The following is a 19,862-nucleotide window of genomic DNA, read 5'->3' on the forward strand; positions in this document are numbered from 1 at the left end:
CAAAATTGAGTGTATTAATAAAAATTTTTATCTGGCTTAGAAAAATAGTAAAAATTAGTTGCAGGTTGGATGAGATGATCTTCAGAGGTCCCTAACAATTTTGTGATTCTGTGAAAAAAACCCTCAGTTAAACTGTTTTGAAGAGTGCTCAGTGACCCATTGCCCCAAATGAATTCAGAGATCTTGCATACTGCACAAGTGATATGGTGTCTATAGTTTTTAAGCTCAAATATTATTAAGGACTTTAAGTTTTTCCAGATGGGGAACTGTATTAGGCATAAATTGCAGGGTTTGAGTGGCAGGGGAGTGCAGCGTGACCCGTGTGGGGGAAGGCCATGAGCCACCCTGTGACAGTCACAGCGGGTCCCAGTCAGCTCAGAACCATGTGAGGAGCGCCTGTGCCAAACTTGTGCCAGCCAGGGGAGCGCACAGTGCCCCGCTCAAACACAGCAGAGTACAGACGAGTCAGCAGCTGGGAGATGGAGACAGAGCTGCCGAGGGTACTGGCAGGGCCACACGAGTGGAGGAACACTGCTGGAGATGCCTTCTGGAGGGAGATGCTCCATGCAAAGGGCAGTGCCTTCCAAGGCTCTGCAGTCTGTGCACAGCCCGACCCGCGCAGGTGGGCGGAACAAAGCGATCGTGGCTGCTGGGTGACCCCTTCTGGGGAAAACATGGAAACAAAGTGCCTGGAAAACCTAAAGAAGTCTTAATATCTGTTTTAAAATGTTTCTGAGAAGTAAACTAGTGGTGTTTTTACTGGATTCAAAGTATAAGGAAATACTCTTAAAGTATCATAGCCTTGTTTACCAATTTGCAGCACACTGCTTTTTTGATTRCGGTAGATAGCTTATTTAAAGCACCCAGATTGGTGGTGTACTTTTTAGTTACCCACTTATGCTGCCAATCAGGCCTGTCTGTCACAGGTTTGCAGTACAAAACCCCTTAGTACAGCAATACTGTCCTTGGTGAAGAGAGAAGGGGGAAACTGTTGGCTCTGGAAGTGCTCATACTGTATTTGCACTCAAGAAATTACTTGTCAGAGCAGCTTTGATTTTGGGTGCTCTCCARACAGCGTACATCCAGTTTTAGTACTCTGCAGGGTTTTTTTAATAGCCAGTTTAGTTTGTTTGCCTCTACTGTCCTTTAGTTGGGCACAGAGATATGGCCCTGCAGTAACAGGGGTGAGTGAGTAGCATTAAAGATTCTTSTTTGTCTGTATTTGGAAGGACAGCAGGACAACTTTCCTCAATGTGTGTTTGCTTGGGCAAAGGCCATTCTTAGGCTGCTCTGTATACAGTAACCTTATTCTGCAGCTAAAAAGGTGTCAAAACCAGCCTCCGGCCACTCCAACAAGATCCACATTTACAGCCATTTGGCTGAATTTGCAGCCATTAAACCTCATACAAGACAGAACCAAGTAGAATCATTCTGTGTATTGACGTCTCATTGCATTTGACTAGGCCAGTTCTAATATTTTTTTCATACTCCAGTGCATTTATCAAAGGATCATACTGGTAGCGAAAATCCAATTTTATCTTCTTGGTCTTTTGCTCAGAGGGACACACATGAATGCAGCTGACTTCCATGTCAGTATAAACAGCCTTCTGAAATTAAAAAGGAAGTTGTGATTTCTCTGGTTCTCTTGGGAGATACGCTTGGCCTTTTTTCGATACTGTAATTACTACTCAGTATTCCAATTCCGTCCACTTCCCTGCAATCCAGACTATTCATGCCAAGAGGAATCAGTCACTTTGCCTCCCTAGAGGAGAGTGACAGAAATAACTGTAGAGATGGTAGATGTAGATGGGACAGGCTTGGATAGCCCTTGTTCATCAGGTATTTTAAACAGTACTGAAGCCTCTTACTGACAGTGCTTTCTGCTCCATGGAGTTAAAGAAAGTCATATACACTGATTTACTGTCGCTTTCAGACCCTTCTGCTCTCCCAGTTTGGAGACCTTTTTTTTCTAGGAATATTTTTGAAAAAAAATCATGGGTTTTGTTGGGTTTTTGTGTTCTTGTAGAAGCTGAGCTGAAGTAGTGCTTCCCTGATGAGACAGGGATAAGACCTGCAGAGGAATTAATGATTTTGGTGTGTTTCTCCTGTCTAATGATGGGCAGAATTGTTTTCTTCCCATGCTCTGACTTCTAAAGCTGAGCCCTGCAGAGCTGTGCTGGCAGCAGCACAATTGGGATGAAATGTCCTCCTGTRGAACTCTGTGACTCCTGAGTTTTGATCATCAAAGGACTCCAGACTGAAAGASTGAAGACGTAAAAACTCTTCCCTGGGGGATCTCCCCTCAGAGGATAGTAACAAGAAGAATCTCTTGGCAGCTGGGACAAAGGGACCTTAGGGAAGCTCTGCCTAGAAGGTATAAAAGGTGGTGAGTGAAGAGTATTGGGGAGCCCTGCTAGAACTGCTACCATGAAAAAATATATGGGGAAAAGCCCAACTGTATTGTGGGTAAGTCTTCCTTGAAATGGAATAGATGTGTTGTCCAGTCTAAGGGATAAGCATGCACACATTGAAGGGGAAAGGAGCAGAGCAGGTAAGGGAGGCCYGATCTGTCTGGGAAAATAGAAAGGAGCAGCCTCCAACAATCTGTAATAATTTGTAATTGTATCTACAACAGCCTAATAACTGTTGACATTTCCTCCATCGCAAGATTTGATTAAATCTACCTTGAATGTGACATTATGGTATCAGWGTCCAGAGTTAAAAATTACTAAATATTCTTGACCATAGATGTAGATGTATCTTCTCTTGGAAGAGCTCCTATGGGAAAGCTTTCCAAAGGGTTTCTTTATCAGTGTGCTGCTCTGAACCTTCTCATGGCTCTCTATTTTTGAGATTATGAGAGAAAAACTCTTTTGAGCTCCACCTTAGGATGTGGTTGCATGAWATGATGACTTCTGAAATATTATTTATCCCTTTATTCCATCTTCTCCCTTGTGACAATGTGTTAAGTGTTTCCTGCTAATAAAAATCGGTTGCTTCATGGAGCCCTTAAGCTCTGATTTGAGCATGTCAAGTACTTTAAATCAACATTACCATATTTGTCTGGGTTTCTCCAGTTGGATATGACTTGGACAAAATTTTTGAGTGATTATTGCAATTAGTGTATCAGAATCTTCACAAAACTCTCTCCAAGAGCCTTTAGAGATAGTGGATCTTAACACTGATGGAAACCAGTGTCATAGTTGGTTTCCTAAAATTCATGCAGTGAGTTTTATAGGAAAAGTAGAAGAATAGTTTAAAGTATTCATCAGAAAGACTGGAATGTATGTCTTTTTTGCAGTTTTCATTAGGGCTGACTTTTTTTTTGAAATGCCAGTTTGAGATGCACGTGTGTGTATCCCTGTCAGACTTGCACCATTTACTTGCAGTAAAATATTGCATCAGATGATTGCTTATTAGTTTTTATTTTTATTAAATTTAAAATAGCAGCCACATCTGCAGCCTAAAGGGGAAGACCTTATTGCAGTCTACAGCTTCCACTGATCTCTGTGCTGATCAGTGTCAGAACCTGAGGGAACGTCTTGAAGTTGTGTCAGAAGAGGTTTAGGTTGGATATTAGGAAAAGTTTCTTCCCATAGAGGGTGGCTGGGCACTGGAACAGCTCCCCATGGAAGTGGTCACAGCATGAGCCTGACAGAGCTCTCGAAGTGTTTGGACAATGCTGTCAAACACACGATGGGACTCTTGGGGTGTCCTGTGCTGGGACAGGAGTTGGACTTCAATGATGCTGATGGATCCTTTYCAGCTCAGGATATTCTGTGATTCTGCAGTTTTAGATATAAAGATTAGTCAGAAGTTCAGCAACCTATAGAACACTCTTTAGTGATTTCATAGCTTCTGTTTCATTGTGTTTTCTCACATTTTCCCATTTAATTTCATTCTTTATGTAATTTACTCCAGCAGTCTACTCCAGAGTGTACTGTAAAAATWGGCTTTTTGGTTTGGATTCAATCTACTATAAACAGTAACCAAAGGTAGGCACATAATTGCCAAGGGTTTGTTTAGAGTAAATGGAGAAAGACATGTCCTGAGAATTATTTTGAATATTTTTTATGTAAAAGCTTTTTTCATCTACAAGACATCTTATTTAAAAAATAAAAGTGTTAACTTTTAGCTTCTATGTGAGCTAAAATATTGAAATTGCTTTTTACTGTTTCTCCTCTTATTTGCTACTGCCTAAGGGGATTTTTTTTTTTTTTGTGTGTGGAGCAAATGCATTTCAAGTAAGAAGAAAATGTAGTTAGAAGGTTGACTTCATTTCTGCTTTGGTCTGTTGATGATTCTGACTTCACTGAGAATCAGACTTCTACCTTTGTAATTCAAGGCTGCAACCTAAAACAATACTATTTTTAACCTTCTGAAAAATAACAATTGGTACAGAAAAAGAATTTGTGTGAGAAAAAGTGTTCAAATATCTGTATTTTTATTGTTTAGAAAGGGGTTGAAGAGGAGTTTCAGATAAAAATTGCTTTATTGGTAGTTAACTGCAACTAGTTCAAGACTCTAGACAATAAGGTTTCTAGTGCTCCTTCAGTGCAASTGATCTGTACTTAAAATAGTGTTTAAAAGGCCTGATTATAATCACTGTGCCCCTGTCACCAATCCCTGTGATGAAAGCTGCAGCTTAATGTGTAGTCAGTGCTGTACTGGAAATACAGACCTGAGTGGCRCCTGTGGGATTGTTATGCTTGGTTTTTCAAAATCAGGTTAGGTCAACAAATTTATTTGATTCCGTTTTTTATCAGGCTTTAGTTTAAAAAAATAAAGTATGTATACATGATATGCTTAAATAGATATAAATAATTTTAAGTAGAATTAAGGAAGAAAGCCTGAGAAGTGGGGTTTTTTTTTCCATTTTCCGGTTCTATTTCCTCTCTTTTCAGTAGGGTTCTCATTTTTATTTCAATTTTCTTCTTTCTTGAAGGAATTATATTTTAGGGTAATTATGCATTAGATTATCTAGAATAGCCTGACCATCTRGAATTAAAGAAGACCTGCTTTTATCCAATTTTGCCTTTAAACATTGTCAAGTGCTTTGCTGAGGTCAAGCATAAGTGCAGCCTCCCATTTTAGAAGCACTCCATTTATTAGCTGATAYCTGCAACAACCATATTGTCACATTGCTGACAACTGAGGGAAAATATTACTATTTGATTGTCCTAATTACTAATTTCCAGAGCATAACAGGTTACAAAATTAGTTTGCTTAAAGTGTAAGGATACGTTCAAGTTTGAAAATGACCAAACCTTTTTTTCTTTTCACAGTCTGCGTTTTGTACACACAAGCAATTGGAAACAAAGAATGGAGAGAGGTAAGGTGCATATTCATAATCTATAAACTTTTGGGATGTACTTAAAGCTTTGCTCTAGCAGAAGAGGCCATGTTACAGCATCTTGGATGCCATGCTAGGTTTATGGGAGTCCTGTGTACTAGCAAACACTCAAAACATGTGGAAATCACAGTTTCCATATCTGTGTCACACATTTCCATCAAAAGGGAATACAAAATACAGAAAGTACATGAGTTTATCCATTTACAGTCTCCTTCAGTACATGAGTTTATCCATTTACAGTCTCCTTCACATGAATTAAACCAGACTTAGCCGTAAATTTGGATAAGGTTTATGGCTCTCAAGACAGGAAGACACTCAAACAGTACAAGATCTATGGAAGGACACACCTGTGGTGGTGGTCAGTGTCAGCAAAACTAGCCTGCAGTTGTGGTAAAGATGTAGCTTAGCTGTGTAGTGTTTCAGAGAATTTAGATCCTGCTGAATAGAGTATACTCTTGGCAATAGGAGAGAGGATATGATGCATAGTTTGCACTTCATGTTCTTATCTAAGAGTGTAACYACTGGAGAGATGTGTCGTAAGAAACTAAATCAAGTACCTCAAAATTACCTGCAGCAGATAAAAATTTTTCACCTGGAACTCTCTCCCAGTACTTAGTCATCTGATTTTTCTCTTCTAATGTTATTCCTTGAAAGAATTGGTAATATTGGGAGCAGGGTGGTCATGTTTCTACAGATAAAATACACTATTTACCTGCCTTCAGAGAGGATTGGTGGAACTGTTCTTCACTTCACTGTATAGCCATGTCCTTTAAGAATAGAACCAAGAGTGGAATGTACTGTCTTACTGTTTTCCCTGTAAGAGATAAGGAGGCTGGATATTGTTGTTTTCAAAACTGTTATTTTGTGTGGTTATACTTTGCAAAATTTCCAGTGGGTGGTGACAGAGACAGAAGACACACCTCTCCTCTTACCTTTGSTGTCTCTGCCAGTAGACCAGAGAATTGTATTTTCTGCTTTGCTGAAACATGGTGGGTRTGGGTTTCAGTCTTGTTAAGAAGAGAGAATTAAATTTGTCTCATGCTTGGGGAAAAGCTCATAACTGCAGTACATGAACCAGTGTACCTATTTAATATGTATTTTTTAGCTAAATTACTGCTCTGTGCTGTTCTTAAGTGGTTTYTAGACATCCTCTCAGTGTTGCTACTGGGTAACATTTCTGTGATTAATGTGAAGAAATGCCAGTTTAGGGACTCAGAAATTGGCAGATATAGTGGACATACACAGGGTTCTAAATGTCTGGATAGCAAACTCTGAAAACAGCAGATTCTYAAAACATTCAGGTGTCTAGGTGGCTTGGTATGGTTTGATTGTCTAGCTTAGATCATCACTCAAGCRTTTGGATCCACTTCTGGTCCAGGGTTAAGAGGATTTTGTCAAAGTTTTGGCTTTTATGTTGTCTGAGATTGATATGTAACTGTGGAATTTTCATTCTGCTCTTGTGTAGCTGTTAAAATAAGTTCTTAGCATTTTTAATGTGATTATTATCCTGATAGTAAGATTGTAATATAATTACCTCACCTAGAAAAATGTATAATTAAAGAGGAAGTTTAGGAACTACAGGCATTATAACAGACTTTTGATGTTGCAGTTGCTAGAAAATTTGAGGTTTTATTTTGCTTTAAATCACGATTACCTCCCTCTTGTCTATCAGGAGGCTCAGGTGTAAATATTTGCAACTCAGTTTTCTGTTTACAGTTAGTGGAAAAAATTAACATCCTGAGGGCTGTTCACCAGACCTAATTTCGAYGTCTGCATTAGATCAGATGAATCATTCCATATAAATGCCTCCAAGAGATGATCAAAAGCCAACACTCTTGACTATGTCAGATGTGAAGTTCAGTGATTAGAAWGCATTCCGAGTATGTGTTACAACAGTTGAAATTTAGAGGTTGGCCTTGTTGAGGGGCTTAGTCAGGCTTGTGCTTCCTATGTTGTGGTGTGTTATATTTTTACCAGCAGTAAAAAATAGGAGGTGCTAGGCAGAAGATTAGTCCCTTTAGTTACATCGATTCTGTTACTCTCCTGAACAGTTTCTGAAGGTTTTTGCTTCTTGGCCATGTTAAGATTTTAACTCTACACAATTGATAGTGGGGAAAGTAGGCCATGTGGAGAAGTAATTAGTCAGTAGCTRTGTTATTAGTCATAAGTAGAAGTAACCTCTTCTGCTTAAAAAGGCTGTAGGTAATTGAGAAAACAGATTTTTAAAAGGTGCTTAATTTAGCTGAAAAATATAGACTAGTGATCTTCAGAGAACAGCATTTTAATGTCATAAGTAAGGTAAATTCTACTAGTAATTTGTCAGTTAACTAATTAATTATAGTAGTTTAATCATTGAATCATAGAACCATTTAAGCTGGAAAAGGCCTTTAAGATCATTGAGTCCAATCACATGTGAAGGAATCATTTGTGTAKCCCATGGAAAAAAATAAACAGACAAAAAACCTAAAGCCTCAATTAAAACCTGAAAGAATATTTTAAAATAATTTAARGAAATGTTAGTAATGCCACTGAATTCAATCTCCTGAGTTTTGTAACAATCTAAGTATAATTGATGAGAGCTAAAGGCGATGGTGTAATGGGTGTTCAGTTAGGCCTTCTCTGGTCTCAGTGTGATTTGATCATCAGCACATTGCRTATTTTTCTTTGATTACTGATACACTTCTGTAATGCATTGTAAATCAAGTCTGAAGGATTTCCCAAGGGTAACATGGTAGTAGGGTAAAGTGAAATACTGTTTATTGAAAAAAAAGGCAGAATTGACAAGATGAAAAATACTTACAAAGTTATGATGTTTTATTATTWAAAAAAAAGAAAAATGACACTTAGCTGCGATGTTGTAACTTTTTTTTCTTTTGAAGATACTTTTCCTTTGGATTCATAGATTTTCTGTTTCTAATGGAGGTATAACACTTTAACCCATGGTATATGAAATATGACAATCATGGAATAATCTAGGAGAAAGGAACCTTTGTGTTATCCAGCCTCCTATTCATCTGCTGTATCTGGTTCCTGCTCCTGAGCCATGAAAAGCCATTTCCAAATTCAGCCCAGCTTGCTCTGGACCTTCCCCAGCTAAGGTTTYAAATTTTCTTAAAATATTTCCAGCTTGATGAGAGCTGAGACACTTCCTATAAACACCAAGGGAGACAAAGCATTTTGCTAAAAATTGAGAAAGAGGAGAGATGAAGAGAGAGCTGAAGTGAGGTGAAATAGGAGATGGACAGTGCAAAAATTACGTATTTCAAATGGAAGGACTGTGATCCCTAATATTTAAAGCTATCTGAAATAATCAATATATGCAAGCTTTTGCTTGCTGTTGTGTTTGGTTGTTTTGTTTTTTGATTTGCTTGTTTTCTGGTGGTTTTTTTTCRGCAAACAGTAGATTTTTGTTAGTTAATTTTTTGTGGATTTTTATTGGCTTTGGGAGCTGATATTTATGAAATTTAGGTCATACAATACAAGGTATGTACCATTCTATGTTGAAATATGAGGTGTTCTGCCACTCTGTCTTCATCCACAGGTAACTGATCTGTTCWTGGGGATGCAGTGGTTTTCTTTCATGACATCTGTTTAAAAGAAGTTTTTACAGTCTGTCTAATATCTTAAATGTTCCTGGTAATGGCAGTCTACTTTRTTGTACTTCATTATAGSATGTAGCTTAAACTTGCACTTTTCYTTTACAGTTTGGAAGAACAGAAGTAATTGATAATACTTTAAATCCAGATTTTGTAAGGAAATTTATAATGGACTACTTCTTTGAAGAAAGAGAGAATCTGCGATTTGATTTGTAAGTTAAAAATCATTGTCTCTAATACTGAAGCCTCTGTAAGCATGTAGTTTTGTCCAGCATAAAATTAACTTGAAGAGAGATGGTATCTACTGACATAGGATAAATTAATGTAATAAATATTATTGATTTAGCACTACTTCCTCAGAAATAAATGTGTAACACAATAATGACTGAGTTTTAAGAAGTTGGCAGGTATTAACTAGTCAAAATAGAATTATACTCACAATTATTACTTTCAAAAAATAGTTAGAAAKCTAAAGATGTCAAAATGTTAAAATATTCTTGCAGCATAGCCAGCAAAACATGTATGGATATACTGTCCAGAAATAAAATAATGTACGAGTAGTGCAGAGCCAAAAATTTCTTCACTGTGCATCTAAATATTCTAAATTTTAAGGTTTTAAAACAACAAGGKTGTTCTGAAAGGAGATGGCTTTTGATGTTATTCCAGATGTGCTCATTTAATTCCACTGGTGGAATTGTTTTGACTTYCACTTTATTATTTGGAAAATATAGTTGAGAGTCCAGTCATCAGATCATGTCATCACTGCATGTCATCTCTCACATTTCAGTCCATTCTGATTATTTCAGTCTTTGTAATAATCAAGGTTCTTTAATTTTCATCCTTTTTTATTAATGCTTCTTTCTTAACCTTACCCTAGGAGGGAATATGTATAGCCCTTATAGATAATTAAATTTTTGCCGCAATTTTGCATCATCATATRCATAGTTGCCATGAATTTTGTCTACATGTCCTTTTTTTAGTTGAAGAACCCTTTTCCTATTTATTTTTGTTTCCTTTACAAGACTAGACCACCTGTTTCAAGGAATGAAAGGAAATACTTAATGCCAGGAAGATTACAGGTTGCTTTGAGGTGGCTCAGTACAAATTCTTCCACTTTCACAGTGGAAGCCTGATGCAGAACTTTATTTGTAATTTTAAAAGTTGGGTTTAATGTCATTCAATCTGTGGAGTATAACTATGGTGTGTTATTTAAAGTAAGTTTTAAGTCAGAGCTAATCAATTTGTGAAGAAAAGGATTCTTCTCCAAAAATAGAGACTTGCTGAAATAATGGCACAGTGGAGTCTGCGTGGAAATCTGGATTTTTTTTCTCTCTTGCTTCTCRTAGGATGCATGTATGTTATGGGGAGGGGGCAGTGCAACAGAAAAGAAAAGTGAAGGAAATGAACTGGAAAAGAGAAAGCCARACTCAGTCTAGGGAAAGAAGGGAGAGTCCGTAAACACCTTCTGGATAAATGCTGTCTGAAAAAGACTTGGGCCTGGAAGGCAAAACACAGTCTCCTGTTGAATTCTTTATGTAGTCAGAGAAATGGACTCCTGTTTGTCTGTTTATGAAAAGCTGTAAATATCACACATTCTCTGTACTTATCAGAAAGACCTGACTGCTTTCTGCTGCTGGACACAAGCCTGTTCTAAACTCAAGGCTGAATAGCTGCTGCTATCTTTGCCTGCAAGTCACCATGTAGCCACATTGTGTGAATTTATTGTAGAGCCCTGTAACAATGATAGATGAGAAACKGAATGTCTTAGAACTCTGAGTTAGAAATGTGAATTTCATGTAGCCACCCATGGATAAACAACCCAGTTCTGAAGCTTTAGAAAGTTTCTTATATTAAATTCCTTGGCAAAATTGTGTACTACTGTTGGCCAAAGTGTTATTTTTTTCAAAGTAATTACTTATATGATTCATATACTTGCAGGAAAAAAAAATAAGTTGCAGGTATATCTCTGCTATTTGGTGCTCCAATAAATGAGCATGACCCMCCCCCAAAATGTACAGCCACCAATGTGACAGGCCCTTTTCTGTTCACAGTTGGTACTTTGTTAGAGATTTTGCCAGTGAAGTAGTTCTTTGTTTTAATTCTGTAGCTTTCCCTCAGGTCCAATTACCAGTTGTGTTTTTCTGTTCAGTTTCACCAAGCAGTTTGCTTTTAATTGTTTGGGGGTGTTAACTCGTGTTAATGATTTTTAGAGGGACTTTTTTTGTCTTCCTAAATATGTTTCTAAAGCTTTTACTGTGCTGCACCACATCTAGCTATGTTATGATATTCTGTCATCCTGACTWGTGATCTGATCCATACGGCATCCCAGTAACCAGTTGTGGCAGCACAGCCAAAGGGATGGCATTCCATGTATTGGGAACAGAAACATGCAGTGGAGTATGAGTTGGGCAAGGACATAAGATATGTTTTCAATTTAGTTATTGGTATTGAATCAGAATTGATTGTTTGATAAAAATATTAATGTGGATTATTTGATAAAGGTGGAAGACTTAAAGTACAGAGATTAGCAATCCCCTATGGATTTCTTACATTACGTTTTTCAATCTCTTAAATTCAGAGAGTAATTTTTTTTAACTCTTGACTTGATTGTGGAAGGGAAACTATGACATTTGCTAACTGAAGGAAGACCAAGATTATGACAAGCTTAAAAGAGCAATTCAAACTCTTGCTAAAAACAGTTTAGTTTATTGCCAGTTATTTCTATTTAATTATTCAAATGACTGAAAAATGACCCAAGAAAATAATTTACAAGTTAGTTTGTTTTCTAGAATTAATTTTTAATTTTTTGTCTGCTTTTTTGCATCTTTCATAGTTCAAACAGGAATGTCAACAGAATTTCTCTTTAAACCTTGCACTTTAGAAAAATTATTTAATTTCAAATAAGTGGTGAACCATAGTCCCATAATATGTGATGACTCAGTTTKTCTTCCTTACTGAAGAACTTCCATTCACAAATCTGTTTGTGTAAATTTCCCTCATAGAAACAGGTGACAGAATTGTTTGAGTTTTGTTTCTTTACATAATTGTTCTCAGATATGTCATCTGGTAACTCTGATATAAATTTTCTTTTTTTCCCTAAGCTATGATGTTGACTCAAAGAGTCCAAACCTATCAAAACATGTAAGTTCTTCGTTACTTCTTCACATTGTACTTCCTTGTGCTGAAATGCTTGCATTTCTTAAGTATGTTTATTTTCTTTTTGACTGTAAGTCAAAAGAAAACATAGACAAAGACAGTGATTGTGCTATGATTAAAAACACATGTAATGCTAGTGAATATAATTTTAATGGGACATTTCTCTTGCAAAAGGCATATTTCAGCACACGTGTATACCTCTTCAGATATGTGATATGCTGCATTTTGTTGATACTTTTTTGGGTCCTAAAAATTGAAGCATGTTTTGATTGTGTCTCAGTGTTAAAAGAAACCTTTTATGCTCATGTTGTCTTGAAGTGGGAGTGATAAAATAGTAACTTTAAAATTTAGAGATGCAAGAATAGAATTCAGAGGCTTCTCAGATAATTTTTTTTAATAAATACAGGAAGGCTTTGGCTAGAGAACCTTTGAGAACCTGGAGCAAAGGAAAAGAGGATAGCAGAAGGATCGCTCTGTGTGTGGACAGTGAAAAGATGAGACTTTCAGCCATTGACCTCCAGTTAGATCCTCCCAATAAAGATTGTGTAGTGCATTAGAATTACATCTGTAAATGTAACCCACTATTATGTCAAATGGGTAGTAATGAGTCTGTTTATGATTCATTATTGGATCGTTATTGCTGAGATGTGTTCAGGAGACTCTGCTCTTCAGCAGGGAACAGCTCAGATAAATGGGAAACCTAATTTCTTTGTGTGAATTATGATTTCTGAGTGTTTATATTACTGCTTTTCAGGATTTTTTGGGACAGATGTTTTGTACATTGGGAGAAATAGTGGGATCACAGGGAAGCAGACTGGAAAAATCAATTGTGTAAGTATCCTGGAACGTTGGTGAATGCATACTGCTGCATGAGGTGAGAGTTGTGGAGCTTTTTTGCTGTGAGATATCTTGATATAAGGAATTGACAGATAKGGCTTTTAAGAGATAATAAATAATTACATGCAATACAAGTCCTTCTTTACATAGGCTATGGTAATTTAGGTTCCACTGTGGACAATTAGCAAAGGAATTGACTAATCCAAACTTTTTGTCAACCTCATTACATGTTGCATTAGAAATAGCTTGAGTGCACTGGTCTAAAAAATGSTTTTGTTTTAGTTTGCAAATTAGCWCATCATAAAACTTTTATTRWCWTATGTTCAAGCATTTGAGTTCCTCTAAWAAAACRCTGCACAAATAAGCARTGAAGRATCAGCTGACCAGATTAGCAGATTTCTAATACAATCATKCAAAATTATTAAATTAGAAAATTATTATATCAGAAAATGTTGTAGTTATTAGACAACAGTATTTTGTGATTCTCCTCTTAATCCCATTCTGGATATTAAACTTTTAAAAACATGTCCAGGAAATAGCCTKGAGGACCAGTACAGTAAGTGGCGTAATAGAAAAGTTGCTTTAGGTTATATGTGATTTAAAAGGTTGTCTGCAAACAAATGCGAAGAGTTTCCCAGTGGTAGGTGGGGGAGCCCAAATACCTTGCCCTGGCTGCTTTCAGACTCATCCCAGGAGAGTCACCAGTTCATGGAATCCCATCTCCACACCCTCAAACAATCACAGATGCAGAAAGGCAGGCAGGGCAACTCCAGTAGCACGATTAAGGGAACAGTGCCTGCTCAGCTCCAGCACTGTCCCAGCAGAACCAGAGCCTCAGCACTGTGGGATGGCAACACACAGCCACCACTTGTTCTGGTCATGTTTTTATGTCCAGAAGGTGGTCACGAGGTTGGCCCTATTTTATTTACTTCTACTAAAACAGAAGTTCACTGACTTTTCACTGTTCAGGCTTACCTCATGCTGCCTGCCTCTGTGAATTGCACTTTCACAGCTCCATGGATTATTTTGACTGGTTTTCAGCTGATTCTATTGGAAGCCTGTGGTCACTTAGGGAAAGTACTGACTTTGAAGAAACCTGTATTTAGTATAATGAATCTTACCTGACTTCTTGAAGGTCTTCAGAGTTGTTTATTTCCTCAATTAGTAAGTTATTTAGTGCAGTACACATTTTTTTTCCTCAGAAAATTGTTTTTGAATTTATTTTGAACACAGAGGTTAGAAATCATCCATTCAGCAGTTTAGCACTTGGTGCAGTTTAAATGAAGTCTGAAATGACTAACAGATGAAGTTTAAAGTTTGAGATTATCTATGAGAAAAGAAAAAATATCAGTGAAGATTCTATAGAAAAAAAGGTCTGATTTCACAGTTGTGTTGTCCCGTGTAATGGATTTTCTTTTGGGTAAACAAGCATTTCTCAGGTCTGGCTTCTGATACTCTGTTGTATGGTAGTTATTAAGTGGACCCAACATRTGGGTAGACAACGTTAATGAGAGAGTGTTTATGACTTTTTCTCAGTTCTTCAGAGTGTTTTATTTTGTCATTGGTGCTTCTGACAACGCTGTGACTTGACAGCTGTGCCTGAGTGATTGTCCATTCTGGACTCTCTGAAGTCTGGATGTCTGGGGGTCTAGGAGACATTGCTGTTTTAATTTATTCATTAAATTATTGCATTGCATTTCAGGATTGTTTGCTTATAGGTGTGTGTTGAATTTCTCTTAATAGTCAGACAATGAGAATTCAATTGACAATATTCCATTTCTTCCCTTCTTAGTGATATTTACTGCTTTGAATTTGCTGTTCTCTTTAGGAAGTCAAGTCTATGTTCTCATAGCAAGAATGTTCCTTATGATCTGTGAGTTAAGAGTGCTTTATCTTTTCACCATAGTTCTGAAGTTCATTAACATTTTCGCTCCTCAGTTCTCTGCCAATGGATGTAAAAAGAAGAGAATATTTGGTGCCGTTTTAGTCCTAATAAGCTGCCCTACAGAAGCAGCACTTTTTATACTTAAGCATTTGAGAAGCTTGAATTCCATTCTCTGATTGGCATTCAAGTAAGCAGTGACTTCCTTTCAAAATGAAAATTAGAAAGACTTGAGGCTCATTCCAGATCTATCTGCTTCAGACATTTACRGAAGTCTTGTATAATTCAGGACACCATGGCTGCCATGAGCTGTCCAATTCCAAGTCAGATTGTGTATCATCAGGGAAAGTTCCCTTAGGAAGTCTASAATGAAAGAGTAGTTTTGTCCTTCCTCAGAACTAAAGTAAAACATCTCAAAGCTAGGGGCGTCACTGCTGCAGTGGCCAGGCAGGATGAAACACACCTTGCACTAATCTTCGTGGCAAATACAAAAGTGAAGGTGCACAATGCACATTTTTCTTTGCCTACATGGTGTGCATGCCTTGCAAGTTTCATTAGTATTACAAGCACCAGTGGATTACACCTCTGAGRCATGAATCTGACAGTATTTCTTCTTGGCAGTTGTGAGATTGTCCCCTGAACCTCCGTCTCTGTTTCTGGTACCGTTAAGGACTTGGAATTTTATGCAGTCTGTCCCAGTAGAGTCTTGTTCACAGTGTTGTAGTGTAGTATCCTGTTATCCCTGTGACTGTGGGCATTTTTAGTTCAGGAATATACTTTAGTGTTGCACTTTATTTTACAGACTGGCCAGATACAGAGGTGAACATTTCTTTAGGATAATTTCTATTGGAAAATGTAGCAATTCAAAGAAGGTGAAATGGATAATGTGACGTTTTAGCAGTGATGTTTGTTCTYTTTACCTGTTGGGTTACTAGGTTCATTAAATGCCTTCTCAAGATGAGCTCCATGTGTAGGATTTACTCTGACTGGCCTGGCATACCCCAGCCATATTGGCATGAAGGGATAATGTGCAGATACATCCACTTCCAGAAATGACATAGTTTCATTTTTTTCTCAAGAGAGTGTCACCTCCTCAGACATTATCCAGGATTAGATCCTTGCACGTTCRTCTTCCTAGAGAGAAGATGTTAGCCACATTTATAACTCTGAGCAATGTTTTTTTTTCAGGACCTACTAAGTGCATTCCTTTAGGGATTCCCTTTAATGAGGAGGTAGTGCCATTGCAAAGCTTACTGAGCATTCTATGCTAGTTATTCACATCTGAGTGCCATTGCTAATGAGGCTGTACTGGAGCCAGCTGGCCTATTATGTGAAGTTCTTTCTCTTATCTTCTTGCTGTGAACATAATTGATAGAAAAACACCTGAACTGACTTCCTGTATCTGTTTGTCCTGTCCTCTTATCTGTGGCTGTGACTGCCAAGAGGGCTAGGCTCTGCAAATTGAGGGATAAGACTAACTTTTTTGAATGACCTGAAAAATGTTCTGTCCTCTGCATCATTGCAATTCCAGCTTGCAAAATTAGAGGCTCTTTTTCACCTCTCGGTTTTGAATTTCCACATAAATGGTCATCTTTACAGACTCTATAAAGGTCTTCCTTTCAGTCCTTGTTAAAGCCCAGATACTCTTCAGAGTATCCTTTTGTTCTGAGGAGACAATAATCACTCCTCAAGACTGTATCTTTGTCTAGACATGCAGGTATTGTTGTAAACCTTTCATTTGATAATGGTTGTCTGTYACATTCCTTTTACAGTGAAAATATTTGTTCCTTCAAATACCKTCCAAAAAGTGGTGATCACTGTAGAGAACCTACAGGTTCCGGAGTCTCGAGCCAGTAGGACCCACTGAAATACAGATTTTCACATTTTATTTTCCTTTGTTCAGTTTTTGCTCTGTTCACATTTAGATTGACACATTTTCTGTATCTGAGTATAGGATAAATCAACTTTTCTACACAAGTAGCAAAACATTTCATCAGCTTTGTGACTTGAAAATTTGTGCTTTCTGAGTCAGTTGTTTCTTTCATATATGATATTAAGGAACTAAAGTGATGTAGTTGTGTTTTCTTGCAGAGGAATTCCTGGGAAGAAATGTGGAACGGTCATAGTAACGGCAGAGGAACTAGGGTGTTGCCGAGTAAGTGTGCTCATTGCTTTTSAAAAACACAATGAAAATTATTTTGTGATTTACACTGCACTGGATTGTCAATGGTATAATTTATAAATTTGCATTTTGTGATTTGTCTAAGAAATTAGAATACTTTTTTCCTGTCATTGCTCTTAGTTTTAGATAGAAGAAGCCAATGCTYAATTTCTCTTATGTTGTCTCTTGAGCTCCTTCATGTGCTTCTCTCTCACAGTCTCTTCCAGTGTCTCGCCAGCTGCCACATACTTGATCTTTTGGATTTCGGTATTTTATCCAAACTTTGACAGCTCATTTTCAGAATGACAACTAGTTTTGGAATCACTCAGTTGCTGAGGTTGGAAAAAACCTTGGAAGATTGCTTAGTCCAATCCTCCTTCCCTTCTTAGAGCAGGTTACTCAGGGCTCTGTGCCGTAATCACTGAATCAAGCAATCCCCACAATCTCTCTGTTTCAGCACACTCATAGAGTGAAAACTTTTTCCTTATATTTAGGTGGAATTACTCACATTTCAAGTATCTACCYATTGCACTTTTTCTTCCACYGGATACCACTAACCAGAGGCTTTTTATTCACCTGGCATCAGGTRTTCACACARTTGATAAYCCTTCTCTTTTCCAGGCTAAATAATTTCTACTCTCAGCCTCTCCTGAGATGAGAGATGGTCCAATCCCTTGATCATTTTACTGATGCTTTTGGTAGAATTGCTTCAGCATGTTCATGTCTTCCTTCCTTCCTTGTGTTCTTCTACGTGTCTTCTGTGTCTCCCTTTCTACTGGGGAGCGTAGAACTGTACTCCGGGAAAGAACAGTGCTCCAGGAAAGAACAATGCTCCAGGAATGCTCTCACCAGTGCTGAGTCACTTCCTTTAAGTTTCTGTGAGCACTCATCCAAATGTAGCCCAGGGGGCTGTTGGCCTTTGCTGCCAAGGGCACATTGGTCAACTTGGTGTCCACCAAGCCCCCTCAGTCCTTTTCTGCAGAGCTGCTTTCCAGCTGTTTGGCCTGCAGCCTGCACTGGTGCATAGGGTTATTCCCCTYCAAGTGCAGTAGCTGGCATTTCCCTCTGTTAAACCCTGCAAGGTTCATGTTCGTTAGTTTTTCCAGGCTCTAYAGAGGCCTCTGAATGGCAGCACAACCATCTGTCATATAAACTTCTAGTTCTAGTTTTGTATTGTTTGCAGAAGGTCTGCTCTGTCCCATCGTCCAGGTCGTTAATGAAGATGTTCAGCAATCTCAGCCCATTTTTGACACCTCGGGTACACTGCTAGTGACTGSTCTCCAGGTGGAGAGTCACATTTGTGCTACTCAGTGACCCTTTGAAGCCCTTCAGTTCAGCCAGTTTTCAGTCTCCCTCACTGTCCATTTGCCTTGTCTGTAATTCATTAGTTTGTGAAGATGGATTTTGTGGGAGACAGTCTGTAAGGCCATGCTAAGGTGAAGAATAAACAACATCCCCTAGTCACCTCTCATCCAGTTAGCCATTCATTTTGTGAGGAAAGGCTTCCAGTGGATCAGGCATGAATTTCCTGTTTATAAATCCATGCTGATGTCTCTTAGCCATCTTCTTTTTCWTGTGTTTGGAAATGTTTTCTGGTAGTATTTACTCTATCATCATCTCAGGGATTGAGGTAAAACTGGCTTGGATCCTCTTACCAGTCACTTTCTCAAAGACAGGACACAGGAAAACTTCCCCTGAACATCCTAACTTTACAGAGCTGACTGAAAGCGGTCCCACAGTGACATTAACCRACTCCATCAGCACTCTCAGGGCCATCCTACCAAGTGCCATGGACTTTGCATGTCTGCTCTGTTTAAATGTTCCCTTTCCTGGCCCTCCTCTACCAAGGGCAAGTGATCCTTKTTCCAGACTTTCTCAGGTCTGGGTCTCAGGTTCCCAAGATCCTTGAAGGCAAATGTTAGCATTTAAGACCAAGGCTTAGAAAGCTGTGAGGACTTTGCAATGTCCTTTGTCACCTGCTCCTCTGCCCCACTCAGTGCCCACATTTTCTGTTGTTATCCTCTCACTGCTGTTGCACCTGTAGACCTATTTATGGAACAGAGTCTTCCAGCAGGCCCTGCCCCAATGAGTCTGCAGGTTCATCTTCACATTTACAATCCTCCTTGCATTCTTGATGTTGCCCAGGGAGGTGACTTGTGCRACTTTCAGTTTGCCTGATCACGGCAAAGAAACTTCTCTCCTTATTTGTTGTCAGAATGGATGTGTTGGTACCTTTCAGGCTCATTTTCCTGAAGGTTCCAGACTACTGCCATTTGCTTGACAGGCAGTAGTGGCCAACAACAGGTTTAAGTCACTGAAGGAATGAGGCTGAGTTGTGTCTCACTGGAGTTTTTGAAATTAATTCTAATATACTTTTCCTTGCCTGTACATCCACTTCCTTCAGAATGGGATTTTGGATGTCARAAAATCCTTGAAAAATCCTGAGACATTTTAGTGTAGAAAATTGTTTTTCTCYGGTGTCCTCTACAAAGGAATTCTTGGTTCCAGCCATTACAWCTGCAATATGAGGAGATTACATGAATGTGAATATGTAAGAGGGCATCTAGAAGACAAATACCCTCATTTATTTGCATATCTTAGTCTTTTTTGGTTTTTTAGTACTGAAAACTGCATGCTGTCTGTAATTTTTCTTTATTAYCCATTTCAGGATTCAGTTTTAATGCAATTTTGTGCAAACAAGCTGGACAAGAAGGACTTCTTTGGGAAATCTGATCCCTTCCTTGTATTCCATCGAAGCAATGAAGATGGCAGGTAAGTGCCTGTGAAGTATTTTGGTGCTAATCACTAGACAATTTACAGRTGATATATTTGAATTTTGATTTCAGCTTTGGTGACACAAAAGAAAAAGTAAATAAA

The 19,862-nt window shown here is 38.2% G+C and overlaps 1 protein-coding gene across 2 annotated transcripts in view; it reads left to right on the plus strand.

Annotated features, from left to right (window-relative positions):
* Nucleotides 1-19,862, plus strand: part of CPNE8 (copine 8) — a 72,609-nt gene that overhangs the window by 14,235 nt on the left and 38,512 nt on the right. The window contains exons 3-8 of one of the 2 annotated variants that reach the window (XM_057370057.1): nucleotides 5,286-5,332; nucleotides 9,058-9,161; nucleotides 12,051-12,090; nucleotides 12,860-12,936; nucleotides 16,916-16,979; nucleotides 19,654-19,757. In XM_057370057.1, coding sequence (XP_057226040.1) covers nucleotides 5,286-5,332; nucleotides 9,058-9,161; nucleotides 12,051-12,090; nucleotides 12,860-12,936; nucleotides 16,916-16,979; nucleotides 19,654-19,757 — 436 coding nt within the window. Of the gene's footprint in view, nucleotides 1-5,285; nucleotides 5,333-9,057; nucleotides 9,162-12,050; nucleotides 12,091-12,859; nucleotides 12,937-16,915; nucleotides 16,980-19,653; nucleotides 19,758-19,862 lie in introns of those variants that run through there. The other variant, XM_057370058.1, reaches the window with a different exon arrangement.

This window comes from Malurus melanocephalus, unplaced genomic scaffold, assembly GCF_030028575.1.
Source record: "Malurus melanocephalus ecotype Western Australia unplaced genomic scaffold, MMel_1.1 scaffold_118, whole genome shotgun sequence".
NCBI classification, from domain to species: domain Eukaryota; kingdom Metazoa; phylum Chordata; class Aves; order Passeriformes; family Maluridae; genus Malurus; species Malurus melanocephalus.